The sequence below is a fragment of the Agelaius tricolor genome, unplaced genomic scaffold (genome assembly GCF_023055355.1).
Source record: "Agelaius tricolor isolate 1412-34295 unplaced genomic scaffold, bAgeTri1.0.p SCAF_4, whole genome shotgun sequence".
NCBI lineage: Eukaryota > Metazoa > Chordata > Aves > Passeriformes > Icteridae > Agelaius > Agelaius tricolor.
In genome coordinates this window covers 13206497-13227205 of record NW_027269264.1, presented here as the reverse complement: position 1 = coordinate 13227205, position 20709 = coordinate 13206497, and the positions used below count along the sequence as shown (strand labels likewise).

Genomic DNA, 20709 nt, shown 5'->3' with positions numbered 1-20709 from the left:
TCCATCCTCATTCTGATCTTAAGGTCTATGCATCTAGTTAAAAACACTCTTATAGAACAACTCATTTAATGTAAGGGAGCAATGCTTTGCATGAGGATGCTAAGTTATTTTGACTGTGTGATTTAACATTAGCTTTTACCTTTTTTATCCTGTCACTGAAAATTACTTTCAAAAATGCTTTTCAAGCAAAAATATTAGTGGTCCTTGAACAAGTGCTCCAAAGTTCATTTAGCATCCTTTATCACAAGTTGCAGAAATAATGGGATATTTAGGCTTTTAACTAATAGAAAAATGAAATTAGTATTTCAGCTGCTGTGCAAGAGCAGCTGGTATAACTAACCCAAACCTCTAGAATGATTCTGCTCTTCAATGAGGCTTTTCTGTTAAGAAAAACCCTCCTGAATTACATTCTATACTTCAGCAAGGACAATTTTGTAAGCAGAAACAGTAGAAAATGCACAAGAGAAATCACCAGGTATTGGCAGTTTTCTCTGCAGGCTTGGAAAGAGTTACTTAGAGCACACTGCTTCTATCAAGAAGAATAAGAGATCTCTCTGAAATATGGATAGAATTAGTGGGGGATTTTACCATTGTTACCACTTGGAGCTGCACGGGGAACTGAAGTAACCAGGAAAACTGTGTGAAATATAAAACAGGTCACTGTAGTCAGGACCTTCTTAGGCTGACCTCCTTAGGTGCTTTTTTGAACACAACTCCAAGAAGTATGATAAATCCATGGTTGTGATGATCTAATCTTACTGCTGCAGAGGTTTAACATTCAAAATAGTGAAGTCTCCATTTAAAGCCAGGTATCACCACCTAGTAAAGGCCATAGTGGAAAAGATGAGGGACCTTTTCCTTTAAGAAATAGTAGCATATTCCATCCATAGAACTACCAGCTTCACCATCCATTTTAGATGGAAGTACTTCCTGTTGATTAAAATCATGATCATATTCTTTCTCTAACAATGATGGTGTAAAGGATCCCATCATGCAGATAGGGGAAATCTTAATTTTTTACTAACCCTGGAAGAACAGTAAGTTGAAAGTCAGCCAGAGAAGAAAATAGATTGTTATTTTCTTCTAGTAAACATTCAGAAAAGTGTTGTGTTACTCCAAAGGGGAAAGGTGTCTACAACAGATCATGTTCTTTTGTAGCTCTGCTGTGATCAGTAGGGAAAATAAAATCATGCAAAAAAGGTGTCACTCCCACCCACAGTACTGGGTAGAAAAAAGCTGCTATTAAGAATAGCGCTTTTTTCCCCCTCTATTCCAGGAAGTGGCATAATTCAATTATGTTTTATTAACATATAGACATTATATTAGAGAATATTTAGGGACAGAAAATTGATAATAAGCATTGATACATTAAAGTTGAAGCAAAATAAAATTAGTCTTTTATACACTCCTTTTAACAAAGCCTAGTGATCACATAGAAAGGAAACTGTACTAATATAATTTTCAAAAAAATACTACTTCAGTGTAGTAGTAGACTGGATGGGAAATCTGAGCCAAATTAAATCTATGGACCATTTCCTAGATATTATGGAGCCACAAGATTCTGCCTTAATTGCACAGTGTTAGTTAGTATTAGGTTGGCAACTGTGTTCCAAGAAAGCAGTGATATTTTAAACTAAGTAGACTTTCAAGATGACAGAAACAGTTAAGCAAGCATTGTAAATTACATAGATGATTGTCAGCAAGGAGAAAGAAATTTCTTTCCAATGTCAAAACCAATATTTCCTAATTTAAATTTAAAAAAAAAGACCCAAAATGATTTTCTGGGAAAGATACAGTCTTAACAAATTTACCAAGAAAGCATTCCAGTCATTGTGCTAGCTTGAGCTAATATGATGACGGTTTATTTTCATAAATACAATATACAGCATCATGAGACTGTGGAGATACATCTTTCAAATCTGAGAAGTGAATGTCACAGCCACACCAAACAATAATTATAAAACACAGATATACTGAAAACAATAAAATTATGCAAAAAATTATAGTCTTCAATGGTCATTTAAATTAACGATATCCAAAAGTTCACAAATTCAAAGTAACACATTGATACTAGTGTTAACTTGTAATAAATATATTATAGTTTTGTAATGTATTGAATTCTTGTATATCACTTACCACAGATCATGACATAATTACATGTGGCACTAGTCTATGAAATAAGTAACGGAGTTCAATACATTTACTATTCAGTAACTACAATCACTAACATCAGGAATAATTATGTCCTGAAATTATTTTAATCCCCTTCTGTGTATGTTAGCACATGTAAGTACACTTCTCTATTTGAGTTAAATTATCTAGTAAAATTACTGGCAATATTCACTTTTTGATTATCATGCTCATCTTTGAAAACCTTATGCAAAATCCTTTGAAACAGCCTCTATAAAATTTGGAGCAGACATGAGTATTGTGAACGTGCAAATGATGGCAAAAAGGGTAAATGCAACCAGACATAATCTGTCTATGACAGCAGCTGCAAACTTCCATTCACTGCAGATCTCTTCACCCTCATCTTGTTTCCTGAACCGCATCGCTATGAACTGGACTTCCTCCAGGATCTTCACCATCACTGGAAGAGTGTCCATTAAAGCTTTCTTTTGCACAAGCTCAGTATCTTCTGCTAAGGGGCAGGTCATCTTCCCACCTTTGCTGCCGAGGTCGTTCTGCTGTGGGCAGCAGGGGCTCTCCATGGCGTGGTAGCTGTAGATGGTGTTGCCGTTGCTGGACTGGTGCCCGGGAAGGACGTTCACGTCCATGCTGTTCACGCTCAGCTGCTGCTTGGAATAGCTGTACTTGCAAGAGAGGGGCTTTATGTTTTCCCCAGGTTTTTTCATTCGTAAAAACCAAGCACACCAATTCAGCAGGATGACACGGACCTGAAAGAGAGTTACCGTGGCAGATATACGGGAGACTCTTCATCATTTAAAATGTTTTTGTGACTATTATAGTTAGTCTGCACAGTTTCTTAGAAATACTGATGGATTTCTGTGTTCTCCAGCTATCTGCTTTCAAAATGTTTATTTGAGGGTCTAGCCTAAGGATAGCCCTTTTTTGGATCTGTCTTGAACATAGGGATTTTCAATGCCCACTTAGCTTATAAAGCAAAAGAGATGTAAAATCTTACTTTACAAAATGGTCCTCGGAGACCTATCTTTATTAAATACTTTGAGACGTCTGCAATTGAGCAGACAGCCCAAAATTGGCTGCATGGTTTTCAAACATTTCTCAGATTGTAAGGAAAGAGATACAGTTAAATATTTTTGGGTGTCAATGTTTAGATTTTGCTGAAAAAAATCACTATATGACAGATTCTAGAACATTTCCCATCCCCATTGCTATTGTTTCCATCTAAATAAAAGACCTTGGTTGGGTTTTCATGGATTTTTGAAAGTTATTTTATACTTCTTTGAGGAGTTCAACTATAGCAGGCTTTTTTTTTCAAAAGAGTAAATCAATTACATTTAGCAGTTCAAAATCTAAGTGCCGCTATTAACTGCTGTCATTTTCCTGTGTGCTGGTGCATCACGAGATGCTCTGACGTGCACATGGCAGATTGTGCCTCATATGCTTCTTGTCAAGGTCATTAAGTGAGCTAACTCCGGAGAGTGCTTCCAGAAATTTTTTCCAGTGAACTGACCTTCAGATGTTTGGTCTGAGCCTGAGCCTGCTAGAATTCCTATTGGTAACATATAAGGCAGGAAAAAGGCTGTGGATTCAGTAACATCTTGTGTGAAGAGCAGCAAACTAAATTAGCAAAATCTTGTTATTCATGAGATCCTCCAGTTGTTATGCATACAAAAAGGGCATTTACAATGCACTTGAGAGGGACCCTCCATGCACACAGGACTCTTTGATGACTTTATTATCCTGGTTGCAAGCCAAATAATCTGACATCATGGAGAAAAGAGATGTGGCCTCTGGTTTTCCCTTTGAGCCTTGACTCCCAAGGACTCCCTGTGTAGTCCTGCTTATTTTGGTCATGTTTGACTTGGGACCACACTTTGACTGCAAAGATGTTTTAGATGCAGGAAAAGTTGACTCCTGTATTTGCACAGTACAGATACAGGAATACAGGAAGGGGGAAATTACAGCCAGCACTTGGAGCTACTGCTGTAATGACAAGCATAATTTCAGAAAGGAGGAAGCCTAAGGAATCACAGATAGGAATAGTAATAATAATAGCCAAAACCAATGACCAGTAAAAGGCAGTTACACAATATTTTAGTTCTGCAATATGAGCTCTTCTATGTCACAGTTCTGTACCATTTTCTGTGAGCCACTTTGCTTCTCTCTCTCTAGTCAATGTTTTGTTCTTCGTCATTGTCATGGTTTTGGCTGGAATAGAGTTAATTTTTACCTAGTAGCTGGTACAGCATGGTGTTTTAGATTCAGTATGAAAATAATGTTGATAAAATACTGATGTTTAGGTTGTTGGAAAGTAGTGCTTACCCTGAATCAAGGACTTTTCAATCTCCTGTGCTCTACCAGTGAGCATGTACACACAATGCCATGAGGAAGCATAGCCAGCACAGCTGACCTGAACTAGCCAGAGGGATCTTCCAAAAGGATATAAAGTGTGGGGAGTTGGTTGGAGGCTGTCAATTGCTTCTCCAAAACAGGCTGTGCATCAGTCAGCAGGTGGTGAGCAATTGTTTAGTGCATCACTTGTTTCTCTTGCATTTTATTACTCTCTGTCATCATTGCAGTTGTTATTTTTTATTATTGTTACTCATTATTATAATTAATATTATTCATATTATTATATTGTATTCTGTTTCAATTATTGAACTGTTCTTCTCTCAACCCACTAAGTGCTGGAGTTTTATTCTCACCATCACAAGGGAAGAGAGCTGGGATGTGAGCAAGTGGCTGTCTGGTACTTAAATGCCAGCTAGATTTAAACTATGAAAGTCCTGAAAGACTGTTTTCCATTATTCATATTATTTTGCTTTAAATATTTCATTATTTTCTCCATAGTCACCACAAACAAATAATTACCCATAGTGTTGCAGCCTAAAAAACTGATTCTGCCTTTAATTGAACTTACTTAATTATAATGTGCTCAGACTGCTCCTGGACACAAAATGGGACAACATGGAACAAAATAAAGGTCTTAATTTCTAGCAATGTGTCAACAGTGTCAGTTGCAAAGGGGAGAGAGAAGTTAATTCTATAGGAATGTGAAATTCCAAAACACTTAGTTAGACAAACTTTCTTATTAGAAAATGTTAATATGTCTGCCTTAACTCTGAAAGGATACATGAGGTGAAAAAGCACTTTTATATAGGAATGCTGCTTTTCCTTCAAGACAGAGGTTTTATTCCTCAGGGAAATTACTTTTATAACTACAGTCAAACCCATTTCCCATAGAAAAATAAATACCCAGAAGACAGTAACACAGCTTTTAATTAGCTTGGATTTCAAATGCCCTATTTCCTTGAAAACACAGACACTCAGGCATCAATCTGTTCTTGTCATAACAATTAATTCAAGAGACAGCTGCAGCATACAGGTTTTTGAATTACAGCTAAGTATGAAAATATGAATCTACACTTTCACCTGCATTGTCATATATGGAATTCTATGAAGGAAGTACACAGGTACAGCTGTCTTTAGAGGTCAACAACCCCTCTTTGAGCCTCTCCTATCTATGATACAGCTATACTGCTAGCTTCCATCACAGCCACCAGCCTGGCGTAGCCCAGAGCAGACAGTCTCCAGTTAAAGCTCTCTTGATAAGGGACATCTGCACCTAGGAGAACTGTGCATGTCCAGGTTTGAACCATATCAACAGAGAAGCCTGACACATAACAAACCTGCTTTAAGCACAACAAAGAGCCAGAGTTCTCTTGCCTTTTCCCACAAAACCCCTTCTTCCCTCAGTGCTTGGTCTCTCTATACCTCTTTATCATGAAACACTCTTGGCTGTCAGTAGAGAAAGGTCAGTTGAGCTGTAGTCCATACCTGATGTTATCCACTCCCAAACAGCTCCTTAGCTGGGCCTTCTTTAGTGTTTTTTTCCATGCTAGCTCAGCAGACATTATCAAAAGTGTCCATCAGTCAGCAGCTCTCATTTCTCAACTGAGTAGCCAACAAATGCCCTGACTGAACACCTTGGATTTAAGTTCCTCTCTTGGAAAAAGCTGGTTTGTAAGTCATCAAAGATTAACAGAAAGGAAGACACAATTCTAAGCAAGGGTATAAGGAAAGTGAACACCTACAGAGAGGATAAACACTGACAGGCACTCTCCTCCCTCTTCTATTGCAAAGTGCAAGCACAGACCCTTTGAGAGACAGGCAGGAAAAAAACTGCTCAACTCTAAATGGTTTAGAAAGCAGCTGTGTTTAGGAAATGCATCCATTCAAATCTTCTGGGTCTGCAGAAGCTCCCATACATGCCAAATTGTCCAATGCCTCTCCCTGCAACTGACTCCAGCAGACAAATCCATTTAAGCAGGAGGTGAGAACAATCCTGCAACAATATCCAATTAATCAGGGCTAGAGTTTGCAATAAGCTGACGCCTGGCTCTGACATGAAGAGAACATTGTGGGAAGTAAGTAAATGGTAAGGGCAGCAGCTGGTACTGGAAATGCAGAAAAATGTAATGCAAAAAATTTTCTTCTTTCTTAAGTTACTTCTTCATTTCAGTTTTTTTTTTTTTTTACTGAGCAAAAGTCATTCAAAGCGTCTGTAAGAAACACCTGACATAGGTGGACAGGCAAAATTGAAAAAAAAAAAAAAACCAACCCCAAAACAACAACAACAGCACAACAACAAAAAGAATAGAGACTAACACAAATTCTAACAACTGAGCCTTGGCCATGGCTTGTAGAGTATAAGTGCCTACTTTTATGGGGTCAGCCTCTTCCCTACACACTTGGCATTCACTCTTTTCCTCCTGAGATCCCTCAGCCCTGTCAACTTGTCTGGTCTACACCTTTTATCATCTTCCCAGTTATGCTTTCCAGAGTTTTTGCTTCCTGATGGCATGTTGTGTAATGTATGCCAGTTCAGCTGTCAGGCCACTGAACAAGGTTTCTGCTGAAGGAGAATTTGCCACACACTGTGTTTCCAGACAAGAAAACATGAGACTGGTAGAGAGCAGGAGCTGACTTGCAGGGCCTGTGAGGAGGACTAACATGAGGTATTGCGTCTGGGCTCCTCAAAAAGCAATAAAATGGGTTCTGTTAAACTGTGGCAGACTCTGTCCATGAGGATATCTGAAAAATGTTTCCCATATTTGTGCCCTCAGGTTTTGCCTACAAGCAGGTTCATCCAGAATTCACATTCTCTGCTGCCTTGAAAGTAAGAGGTTTTTTAATCATACAGCACTTTGGGAAATAATTGGGAAATGTCAGGATAATTGTGTAGCATGAAAAATGTGGTGAACAAGATATCAGAGGTTGTTGTGCAACCAGTCTCCTACAAACAGGGTGGTAGATAGTTGACTGTGACTATCTGCTTCTGCTTTTATCCTTTTTCATTCTCTGAACACAAGCACACCTTGCCTATTTTAAAATCTTTTAAATTGATAGAACATAATTTTCTTTTAACTTGAAAATCTAAAGGAAACATTCCATTTGAAAGCCAGCTGGCATTGGTGCCAGACCTCTCTGGGCTGACAAAGTCTGCTGCTGCAGAGAAAAGAGGGTTCACATGCTAATGCACTGGGAATAGATCAGATGGCAGCAGACAAACTGCCCAGTAGAGACTAGTGTTTGTTTAGCACATTCTGTCAGTACTGCCGTCTGCAGGATAAGAAATTAAAGGTCTGCACTTGCAAAGTGGGTGGTGAATGAGATAACTTTGTAGTGACTCAACCACTCCATCATAATGTTGAAAACAAAGGCCAAATAGGAGGAACTATTTTAATGGAGGAGAAACTGGTTTTAGTGGAAAAGCACATTTAGTATGCTTGCTCTTTCCCTTCAATTGCAAACAAAAGCATCAACTATGCTGCTTGTAACTGACTCTTCAAATTAATGGGAAACTACTTCTGCCTCTCACCTATAACAAGTTAATAAGTTTACTGTAGCTTTTAGACAATTTTCTTTTCTTTCAGTAGTAACCTCCTGAATGTTTCTCACCAAAGCTGCTTACCCATTTGGGCATCTTTCCTGCTTGGGGGTCATGATGGTGAAACTGCAGAACCAGCACTGTTACCACCACAGACAGACCAACGATGACCATGATGCTAGCGAAATACTGAGCTGCAAGCAAAAGGAGGACTTGGTTACAGAGGGGGGGAAATACAAGGAGCACATAATATTCCTTGGCTATGCCTCAAGATCTACACATGAGAAGCACTGCATCACAGCAAACCAGAGAAGAGGGTGCTCATGTGCATGAACACCCTCTTCTCTGGTTTGCTGCACTGGAGCATTTGAGCTGTGTATCTGCTCAGCTCCCTTCTCTCCTGTGAGGGAAGGCCCAGAACACACGGAAGGTGAAAACTGTTTGGGTTTTGTCCCTGAAGAGGAGTGTAGGGCCTCACAGTAAGAACACTTTTGTGCCTGCTGCCAGGACAGTGAGAAGTTGAGCTGACAACACCCACTGACCACCAGCATTCCCAGTCCTAAGCCTTCCATGGTACCAGCAGAGGTGCTGGAGGGAGATGCTGTCCTCTTGGTGCCTCTGCATCCCTCCAAAGAGTGTCACTAGTTCCCCACCTTTGCACCACTACTGCTCCCAGGTGGTTAGGCATATTTCTCATTACTCTTCTTAGCACTCAAGACCACTTCCAGTTCCTATGAAAGTACACTAAAGCCTCCTTGAATGCTAAATTTTAATCTGCTGTGCAGGAAAGAAACCAAGGTCTTGAAAGCCAGAACTGAGGCTTGAAGCCACATCTCCTAAGTGGCAGTACAGCTTCCTCATGCCAGATGTGAGGCTGATGCGCTGGAGTGTAAAGCAGAATTGTCCACAGGGGTAATGACATTTGAAGGCTTCAGTGGCAAAATACCAGGGAGCATTACTGTTGGCTCACATAATGGTGCAATGTGGGAGAGCACATCACACTGCCCCAGACTGCAGCCTCTTGCAATCCCCAGCCCTCCCTCCTGCAGCTTGAAGGAAAAGTAAAGAAATCAATCAAAGCTCCAAAGCAAGTTTTGCTCTGCCTCTGTTTCTTAATTCCAAATCCTACTGCTTTGGGTGCAAAAAGCTTGTCTACAATAATGAGGTTCTAAGGCCTTCTAAGGCTGCAATTGCTTCAAGAGGTATGGCTTTTCATGACAAAATGAATTACATATCTAGATTAGAAGAATAGTCCCAAGGGTGACATGAATTTAAAGGTCTCTATTGCACTTATTCATAGAGAGGAGAGTCAACAAGCAGGCAGAAGCAGAGCAAACCAGGTTTCATGGAAGTTGTTATATGTCCCATGTTACAGAAACACAGCAGTGTTGATATTGTTGGTTTAATTACTGCCATGAGTGAGTAAATAACTTCCTTAAACTCTTCATATTTTGATGCCACCAGATTTCAAAGGCCTGAAATAGTCCATTTAAAATGGCTTTAGCTAAGATTTTTCACATATCCTTGGAAAATTAGTCACCTGGTTAAACTCGGAAACAACCTGATAATATCTGACTCAAGATCCTAGTCAATGATTAGCAAAGGCATTGATGCTCCCAGGTTTTTTTGTGCTGTAAAGCCAGGAACAGATGTCAGGAAACTGCTGTATAGAACAGCTGTTAAATAGAAAACAGTTCTCTCCAGAACAGACTGGGAACCAGAAGGGAGCCAGGGACCCATAAAGAAGGATATTTTATAGTTTTGCCTGGTGGTAGGCAAGGAAGAAGCTGGAGATGTGTCATCTGCATTTTGAGGGGAGGAATGGGGTGTTCCCATTCAAGGTACACTGAAGTCTTCAGTTGGAAAGTAAGGATGGAGGACATAGTGCATGGTACTTAAGCCCTATGTGTTAGTGTGAGGCAGTCAAATGTGTACAAGATGTCTCTGAAATCTGGCAGGTAGATCTATGCCCATCAGGTAGGCACAGGTGCTGTATTCAGAGAGAAAGTTGCAAAGTCCTGGAAATACCCAGCACTGCTCTAAGGCTGATTTTGCCAATCCTAAAAAGACAACCGTGAAAGTGGAGGAAAACTATAGCAATGATTAGCACAGCTGCTGGTCTTTCACATCTCTAGCTGGAGATATGATGAAAGCTGTTGCCTCCTTTTTTGTGACAGGAGAAGGTAGAACTAATAGCCATTGATCACAAAGGAATTGCTAGATCACATGCCCATGCATCACCTTGATTGAAAACCTGACTGTCCCTACAATCTAGAACCAGGCAGAGATGGCCAAGACCCTGGGTCTAGACTCAGTGACCACTCACCCGTAAGGGAAGGGAAGGAAAGCCCTCAGAACTCAGTGGGTCTGCCCACAAGGCAAAAAAAAAAGGTATGGCTCTGAAATTATATCCTTACTTACTCAGCATTTTCTGATTTTTCTTCCAGGGTTTAATCCTACATCATCTCTTTCCTGGCAGCAGAAAAACATAGTCTTACTGCAGCAGGAGAACTGATGAGGAAGACTCCTGTGCTGTCCTCCATGCACCTCCTTAAAAGCATGGCCTAACCTTCCAGTCTGCTCATTTCTGTTCCTGACAGTCTTTTGCCCTTGCACCAGCAAGGTAAAACCCATCACTTGGTGACAGCTACAAGGGCTGCTGTCCCTGTTCACCTGTGAGGAGCCAATTCAGTTTTGTTATGCCTCAACAATGGTTGTCAGAGGCACGCAGGGCAGGGGTTGCACATGTGGTACATCCAGGAGGCAGCTAAGAGAAGATGGAGGAAAGCCTTGTCTCTGGGCAGACTTTGCCTGGCCACCAGTTCATGTCCCACATGGGACAGGCAGTTCCATGAGCAGGGGAACACTGAAGACACTGTACCCCAGAGACACTCTCCAGTCAGATGGCAAAAGGTCTCTGCCAATGGACTGCTCTGGGACATCAGACTGGGCCAATGGTCTCCTGTCAGCAGGCAGACTTTGGGAGGAGCTGGGGGCATAAAAAGTAACAGCATTATAAGCCTTGGGGGCTCTTTAGGGCCTGTTCTGTCCTTTGCCTTTTGTGCTTTTGGAAGCTTCTTGAGTCTTATGCTTTTGCCCTGGCCCCAGCTGACCTTTGGGCTCTCCTGCCCTCACTGGCTCTTGCTCACCTGGGCATCTGCCCTGCCTTCCTGTGTCCCTGAGCAGTGCCCTGCCTGCTTCGTCTCTGCATCCCTGCCTGAGCCACCTGCATCCAACCCTGCCTGCCTCCGAGCCTGCCCACCACCATGATCCTCACCGCGACCCTGTCCGGGGTCCTGGCCCTCCAGCCCGATCCCTCTGCCCTCGTGTCTGGCCACTGCAAGATCCGTCCACCGGCAGGCAGTGTGCACAGCCTCGGGACAGCAAGGGCACTCCCCAACCTCTGGAGGTAGCGCCCTCTTCTTCCCTCTGTCTCCTCTCTCTCTCCCCCTCTCTCCCATATTTCTTCCTCTTGCTCCATCTTCTCTAGCTCTCTTTAGTAGAGTAAGTCCTTTTTATTTTGTCTTTTCATTACCCATAAATGGTTCTCAGATATAATATTTGCCTCGTTTGGCTTAATTTCGTTCCAGACCATCCATTATTAAAAGAACTCCTAGCAGTTCCCCACAGTGGAACACGAAATCACCTCTGGCACCCTCTCTGATTATGACTATGACTCAGCCTTCTCCAGCAACCCTGTGAGCAGAGAAGCCTTTCCGCTTAAAGGACCAAGCTACAATGTTCATGGATAACACTTCTCTTGGAGCCAAAGGGCTTCAGTCTTCTCTCATTCTACCCTAGCCCCACACTGCCCTGAATTAGCAAACTCTCTTTCTGGGTCTCCACTGATGTGGCTGAGCGCAGAAATAGGATGCTGTCTTGTGAGGTGGGGCATGGTGGGGTACAAGTAATGAGATTTGGTCTCCCAGGCAACAACCTTGGCCTAGCCACCAGACCTTTCTGGCAGTATTTTAGGAACCATCCTAAATCCTTTTTATTCATTTAGGCCTTTGAAGCTGTTGCCCCCACAAAGTCCTATGCCCATGTGTCTGTTGGCAGAGGCAAAGGCAAATCTGATTTTATAAAGAAGCTCAGCCCCTTTTACTTAAACTGCAAGAGGAAAATGCTTAACAACTCCCACTAAACATCCCTCTGTGTTCTACTTGTAACTTCTAGTTACTAGATTAACTTGGAATCTTTAACAATTCCCTTCACTGTGGGAAGTGTCAGGGACAGCAACCCCAGATCAGGGTGCATGTGAAAGACCAAGGATCTGGTTGCTGATAATTCACCTGCTCTGAGGCAGAGCTTGGAAGTGACTGCTCTGGGTAGCTGCCACAAGCCAGAAAAATGCACCAGACAACCTGTTAGACAATGTATTCTTCAAAGCCATGCTCTTCGTATGGTCAGGCTCCATCATTCACAGACTAAATTGTGAACAAGACATCCGAAAAATAGGAGGACTCCAAAAGATACTACCCACAACCACTGCATGCCTCACCATCGGCAACCTCGCCCTAATAGGAACACCATTCCTAGAAGGGTTCTACTCAAAAGACCAAATCATTGAAAGCCTAAACACATCCTACTTAAACACCTGAGCCTTCTAACACTTCTATCCACATCGTTCACCGCAGTGTACATGATCCGCATGACCATATTAGTACAGACCGACTTCGTTCAAATTCCACCCTGTGTTTGGAACCCCTCAACATTCCTCAGGGACACTGAGGTCTGTACCAGTTACTTCTAAATGCTTTTTATAGGTTTTTAAACCAGTAGGATGCTTTCTTCAGCAGAGGTGAGTGAACAGAACAGCTGGTTTGGATGCTTGATAGGTCTTCAAGAAGTATGAAATATTTGCTCTTGTACAATTGATATTCTTCCTTTTCTTTGCCAGAGGCATTATGTAACAATTTGGACAGCAGTTTTAACATCTAGGAGTTGTCATCATCTGTCCCAGGACAATCAGAAGATGATCAGGTGCTGTTACAATTACAAATATGGATCTAATAAAACCACAGATAGTCAGAAGATCTTCTAAAAAGTCAGTGAGAACAGCTAATTGTTCTTTGCAGGCATACTCTGATGTCACCTACATCAAAAATATAGCAATGATTTGCAATTCATAATTTGAAGAGCATTCAGAACCATTTTTTGATGTTTTGTGTCATTATCTGATGTTAGAGAAGCACCTTAGCATTATTTTAGAGATGTTTTGGAAGACATACTGCTAAAGTGGAACTTGATTAACTTCAAGGACTGATTAGGGTAAACAAAACAGAATCCCTAAGATGAATGTTTTGTCTTGATTTTGTCATGGAACAGTGGTATCATATCATATCAATCATATCATATCATGCCAGCAGTTATCATCTGACCCAAATTTGTTAACATAGTCAATCACAAGAAAGAGAGTGTATCTGCACTGTGACCAGTCACAGTCTTGTTCCTGTGAAATACTAGGGGAAGGAGGAAAGTGTTGTGCTCAAATATTCACATTGATCAAGTTGTATGTTGGATGCCTCCCACTGGTGTTCCCGTTTCTATCCTATTTTTTCAGAAAATATCAGGTTTTGCACGTGAAATCAATAACTGGGTTAGAGCCACTCTAAGTCTGGTAATTTCAGTCATTCAGGCTGAATGCTTTGTGTTTCTTGTGAGCTCAGAATGAGATATTCACTGCTCCTACTTCTGGAAATGGCCCAGGTGAGAGAACTAAAGCCTGTGCAGGTTAATGAAAACCTCAGATACTGGCAGAGGGGCTTCCAACCATCCTTCTTCTTTTCTCCTGCGGCAGGGATGAGGCCTGGTGCTCGGCAGATACTGTGACAGTCTAAAAACGGTAATGGCAGAGTTACTGAGAGACCAAGACATCAAAGATAGAGGAGAAAGCCTCTTTATGACTTACTGTTGTACACAGACAGCAAAGAAATACATAAGTGGACATACAATTAGGGTACTTGTGTTTTGAAACACTTCTCCTTCCACATGCTTTTGAAGAATAGACATGGGAGTTTGAAAGGTAAAACTGTTCTCTAATTTCATTTGACTGTATTTTTTCTGTAAAGAAAAAACATCCAAGACTCTTGGCTTTGGAAAAGCATCACTGATCATGGAGATGAAACTGTAAGAGCTGCCATGAATGAGAATTTCTGTTTCATGAAAGAGATTGAGTAGGGGCCTGATTCTGACAAGGTACCAGGCAGGACCATGAAAGGATAGGGGGGAAAAGCACTCCAAAAACTCAAATAGGGACAGAATAAAGTGAGATGGCATCAGCTGAGAACATACTGTAAGATGACAAAAAATATAATACAGATTAATCTAATTTTCTCTCTAGTGAGAACAGCTAATGCCTTATGTTCCTAACTTAAAACAATCTGTAACTCCTGAAGGTCACAAAGCACCACATTGCTTCCCTGTCCTAGTAATTTCCAGTCTCATTTGTTCTATGACTAAATGCAAGAAATCACCTCAAGCATCTGCTGCAAACGTACTTTACTACAGTGCAAAGTGTTCATGCTTGCTGAAATGGCATAGGCATGGTAAGGAACAGCAAGGATGGGACACAGCTGGAAAATATCATTATAATGGAGCCCTAAGCAGCAAGTAAATTGTGTTTTTTTAAAAAGCAGAGGAGCTTAGCAAAATAAGACAGAGAAATTCGATTTTGCTAACTGAAGATGGAGATAACTTTATTTTTATTGTGCTTTATTTGATACATCTAGCCAAAATGTCAAGCATCACATGAATATTAATCATAGAAAGTGCCAGTTCCTCATATTTATGAACCTTTCAAACACTGTCTACATACCAGCTTCCTGGTGTTCCCCACTTTCTGCTATAAACACATTTTAAAGAAAAATACAGTGGTGTTAGTTTGGAGAGAGCTGGTCAAAAATAAGGATTTGCAGCACTTTGAAATTTTTTTAGCATGGAAGACAATCAGATATTATTAACACTTCTCCTGTGCAAAGGGAAGCCTCAAATTGCAACGTCTAAAAAGTGTTTACCAAAGAAACAAATCATCTGACCAGCCTGATACATCTGAATATCTCATTTCAAGATTTGGATTTTGGGCAGAATCATGCTTTATCTGCTTTGACAAAGTACTTTGAAAATAATACTTCCTCAGAGCATGGGCTAGGATGGACAGAGAGCTTCTAAGTCAGAGCTTATTGCAGCTTTAGCCAAAAGCTGAAAGAGTCCAGCCATGGGTGCTGCTGGCTGTTTTTCTGTGTGACTGTACCTTCTGTGCTACTTGGGGCCTGAACTCAAAGCCTGCAGAGCTTCAGCTCAATACAAGTGCAAAGAGCTGTGTGAAGTTTTCAAAGCAGGCATTTTAGGGTTTGTCTCTATACGGTGTCACCCTGTCCTCATAGTGGTGGGACTGCAGCACAGGAAAACAGAGATGAATTGCAGGAAGACGTGGGAAGTGCAGACAGTGCCATGCGGCCCCAAAAGTTTTTTCCCTCTGGAGGTGATATTGCAGGCAGGAGAAAAGAATACTCAGGAAGGTGTACTGGTTAGGCTCCTCACTGGCTTGGCCTAAATTTTCCAGAGCAATGGCTTTTGGCCATGTCTGACTTAACGTGGGCTGTGGCTTGATCAGTCTTTCTGAAAAACTGGCTGATTTTGGTAGAAATTAAGTATTACATTAGGAGATGAATTCTTTTAAGTCCATGAGCCCAAACTAGCAACTTATCCTGAAGCATTATTGAAGAGTTTCCTACAACAGGGCCTGATAAATTTGATTCTAGTCACTGCTTTATTTGGTACCACTGGATGTGGGACTACATTACCACCAACTGTGTAATCTTAAGGAGGCTCCAGCCAAAGGACAGCAATGAAATGTAAGAGTTATAGTTGAATCTGTATTGACTTCGAGGAATTTGTTCCTTAGTGACTTCTTAATGCATGATTTCCTAATCTTAATTATAAGGTTGCTTTTGGATAGAAAACACTGTTTTATGAAACAGATCAGGGATATGAAGACTTTAAAGGAATTCAGGCGTGTATCTATTGCCTAAGGAAAGAACTCATCCTTTCCTGAGAAATGGCCACATAACCATTACCAAAACCAGATCCTTGTCCACTATTATTTACCTAGAATAATAGAATCATTTAGGTTTGAAAATACCTCTAATATAATCGGTTTCAACCATTCACTTAACATGGATCACAATATCTTTATTTAAAAAAATGGTCCTTACAGTGTGGAGCTAAATACCTTCAATGTACTTTTTAGATTAATTACCTAGTCCTTTGATTTCAAGAGGCAGAGCCTGATCTTGTACAAAGGCTCTAATTAAAATAACAATACTCGTTGATAGCAGTATTTGTTCAATTTTGATTTAGCTGCTGAACCAGGAAATCAACACAGTCAGACATGGTTACGTCTTTCTATGTAATGCACTGGATAAGTGCAATAATAGGCACTGGAAGGTGCACAAAATCCACACAAAATTACTGGCATTTATAGTTCAGAACAAATCTGCATAATTACATAGGTTTTTAAAACGAGAAAAAAAAAACAATTGTCTTATACCTGAGCTGGATCACACAGGCTTTATGATTTTACCCAGTGATTAGCACAGTCAGACCAGTAATTTAGTCATGTAGCACATCTGGAGTTCTCTGCATTTCTGTACATACTTTCCTCAAGTAATGAACTCCAGTTTCCTACTTATATGGACTCTTGATAAAAGTAACTTTAAAGAGAAAATTAAAAGTAAGTAAAATCATGGCTGCAGGAAGACACACTTCCCACAAAGCATGATTAAGATACAGTAGAAAGGGTAAGTTTAGGACACAGTTGCTGCTGTATAGCCATGGTCTGAAAGGCTTTCAGGAGCTACACTCTAGAGGTTTTAAGTGCCAGGAGGGACTTCCAGTACCCTGTAGAGAAAGAATCTTTGTTCATAAAGTTGACATGTGCTGGATTCTAGCCAAACTGTTGTGTTTGTAGATGTCATGGGCCTTTGACTCTTTTTATTTAAGTGGTTGAGCTAATTGCTGAGCCATGGGTGACTAATGCTTTAAACAGAATCAGAGACATCATTCCCTGGTTCGGCCTTCTCCTTTCATTGGCATCTTTGTGGAAGGGCAGGATTCAAAATATTGTGGATTTTGAAATATTGTCTTGCCTTTCTTTGCATAGATGTGTGCTGTTGAAAACTGGGCTTTGAAAATAAATATTTTCCCCAAAAGGGAGGGTGTGCTAGAGAAGGATGGGAGCCAGCATGCTGCTGGGCAAGGAGGTACTGATGGGAATGCAAACCCCAAGAAAGCTGTGTGAGAGCAGGGGGCAGCCTGTCCAACTGCAACATATGAAAGCTCTACCCTGCAGCAGGAGCAGTAGGGGTCTGGTGCTCTAAGGTGCTGAGCAGCCAGCTACTGATTCCTAGGTCAAGTCTTGTCACTTGCTCTTTACAGAAAAAGAAGTTGACCTGTTTTAACATATATTAACATGATAGTTGGTAGGCTGCTGAGAAATGGGAATCTCTCGTCTGGGGAAATTGGATATGTGGAGTAAGAGAGTCTCTGCTTTGGGTAGCTTTATAAACAGACAGAGAATGCAGAACACATACCAAGGAAGGGGTGACCCATTTTGCAAAGGTACAAAAAAGCAGCTGTCTTGTCCCACTTGCATCCTTCTGATTATTTAATCTGATAGGTGCTTTGTTTGTTTAATTTGAAGTTCCCCTCAACTAAGAGGAACTAACTTATGATTTCCACATTACTCTGTAAATATGTTCCAGATCACAAAAGCTAGTAGTTTTCTTGGTGTCATATCAGACCAGTTCTCCTTTGCTACCTCAATAAAGACACTCCAATAGCAGCTGTGATATTTTTCCATATTATTAGTGTTCAGTAGCGAAAGCCAAGGTCAGAAGGAGAAGAAAGCACAGCATGTTAGGCATTAGTGGCTTTGAAATAGCAAAGTCTGTGAGGGTGCAGGCAGATCCAGAGAGGTATGGATGCATGTTTGTTTCTAAAAACTCAGGTCCTAAAAATATAATGCAGATTTTTAAAGCATGTGGAGTCTCGTTTTCAAAGTATCTCTGCACCCCAATGCATGAAGACCAATAACAGTGACTCTTCAGCAGAACAGCATGGGATCTTTCTACTTCAAGATCAAATTATCTGCATCCTTCACAAACCATATGCTTTAGAAGACTTGTTTATTCCTGAAACCTGCTGCTAATCATGCTGATTCTTCAAAACTGGAACAAGCTTTCCAAATATACTCCTTTTCGTCGTATTAATTCTGAGGATTTTAACTGAACTAGAGATCACACTGAGAAATTGAAAAACTATGAGCATGACCTGGCATATTCTATTCAGCAGCTAAAATATTCTCTGTGAGATCACCTGTAAGACCACTGTGAGGAAAGGATGCTACGTCACTTTCTTAGAGTAAGGATAAGGTTTTCAGGACTCAAGGTAATGTAAAAGTGCACAATCCAGCTTTGAGCACTTACTGGAAAAGAGCAGTTTGGGTGCAGAAGCCAAATGGATAAGCAGTCTCCCTGCAAATCTGGAGTGGAGCAAGAAGATAAAGGCAGGATTTTAAACTAGAAATACTGTGGAAGGGAGGTAACAACCCACATGTAAATGCAGAAGTAGCAGACAAGGGTGGAAAAAAATAGTATTGGGTAGTCAGAGCAAGAAAGACCTCAAGAATTGTGAAACAAGGTGGAAGATCTCACCTCCAGAGTGAGAAAATGCATTAAGTCTGGGGAATATGCAGGATCAACTGAAACTCTGCACATAGTTGTGAAAAAATAATGTTACTGGAAAACTGAGATGTTGAGGGACATTTCTCACTACCAGAAGCTCATCAGGAAAAGAAGTTATATGAAGGAGCCACTTGGGTGTGAGGGGCTTCAGTCTGGATGGATGAGAGCTGCTGGAGAACTTGTGGATCAGCTTCAGTGAAGAGGCTAAAAGGAGTGATTCTGTTGTGGGAGTGCATAATAGACCATCCCAAGACAGTGGACATGGGGACTTCTTAAAACAACTCATGGAAACCTCTGTCTCACAAACCCTCATTGCCACCAGGGGCTTGATCTACCCTGATGACTGCTGAAAAGGCAGCACATATATAATGTACAACCAGGGGTGGTACACATTGTGCTTCACTAGCAATGAAGAATTGTTGGGGAACACAATAATCAGTGGCAACCTAGGCTGGAGTTATTGTGAAATAGTGAAGCTCAGGACCATTAATTGAGTGAGGACTAAGAACAGAAAAGCATAGACCTTGGACTTCAGGTGAACAGGCTTGTCATTTTGGGGAACTAGTAGCTGGGATCCCACCAGGGAATGCTCTGAAAGATAAAGCAACACAGAAAAACCGCAAGAGTTTAAAGCATAGTGCCTCCAAATGCAAGAAATAGTAAGCACACCAGTAGAGGAGTGTGGCCAAACTGTGAACTCATGGTAGGGCTTCAGTGCAGAAGACATAAGGGAAGCAGAGAGGGGCTACAAAATGAAAATTTGGAAGCATTTTCTGTTCATTATGGTTGGTGTCAGAAATGTTAAAACTCATTAATTGAAGCTGGTGTGGGAATCAAAGACAACAGGAAGAGTTTCCATCACTACACAAAGACTACACAAACAGCTAAACAAGGCAAACATGGACTTGCTGCTGAAAGGAGGGGATGATTCAGCGACAGTGAACAGTGATAAGGTCAAGGCACAAAAGTGTGTACTTTGCCTCAGTTTGCACCATCAAGGTCTCTGCTATCTCTGTGTTTAGAGATGGTTCAAGGATGAGGAACACAACCAGCAATAGGTAAGGAAGGACTCATGGTTTGATTGTGAGATCTGAACATGCCCAAATCCATGGGATCATTAGGAATCCTAATGGGATCATTGCAAGACCAAGGAGATGGAGAAAGATAGATGTTGCCTCCACCTCTCAAAAGGACAATCCAGAGAACAAGAGCTTTGTCATTCTGACTCCCTGGGTAAATCAGGCAGCAAGTCCTCAGGGAACATTTCTGGACAGTTGAGGAAGGGGGTGGGGATGGGAACAGCCATCCAAAATTTAATAAAAATAAATCATGTCTGACCAACATGATTGTCTTCAATAGCAAATTAAAATATTTGCAGAGAATGAGAGAGTAGTAGATATCATTTACAACTTTAGGAATTCTCTGATAAGCAGAAATTGTCTGTCATTGCAATGTCAATGTCCATAAAAATACATAATTATTCATAGTTTTTCTCGGTACAAATCCTACCTTCTGTGATAGAAGACTGTATTAGTAGAAACTGTTAAAGCTAGTGGACTGGCCATAGGCAAGTGTACCCCTTTACAAATTCTAAATGGGATTTGTTTTGTATTATACGCAGCAAAATTATGTCAACAGTGGTTCAAGATGGCTTGTGTCTCCTCCCTGCACACAAGTTTCTCTTAGAACTGTGTCTGTCTCCATTGTGTCCTGGGTACATGCTCAGAAAGAGGTTTTATTAGTTTTTTGGAAGCTCCTGTATGACTCAAAGCCAAGCCAAGCCTGCTGACTTTCACTGAGATGAGTAAGTTTTTTGGAGGCTTTCAGAAACTCTTGCCTATGGGTGCCATTGTCCCTACTGTTGCATGCTTATCTCCTTCCTCCGAGTCAGGCCTAGTCTTAAAGCCTTGAAGAGAGACCATGAAG

At 41.0% G+C, this 20709-nt stretch overlaps 1 protein-coding gene across 1 annotated transcript in view; it reads right to left on the bottom strand.

Moving 5' to 3' along the window:
* Positions 1-1840: 1840 nt before the first annotated feature.
* Positions 1841-20709, bottom strand: part of LOC139588878 (neuronal acetylcholine receptor subunit alpha-7-like) — a 61632-nt gene continuing 42763 nt past the window's right edge. Inside the window, exons 9-10 of the mRNA XM_071424629.1 lie at positions 8123-8232; positions 1841-2897 (exon numbers count right to left, since the gene is read on the bottom strand). Of these exons, the coding sequence (XP_071280730.1) occupies positions 2376-2897; positions 8123-8232 (632 nt within the window). The 3' untranslated portion in view covers positions 1841-2375. The remainder of the gene's footprint in view (positions 2898-8122; positions 8233-20709) is intronic.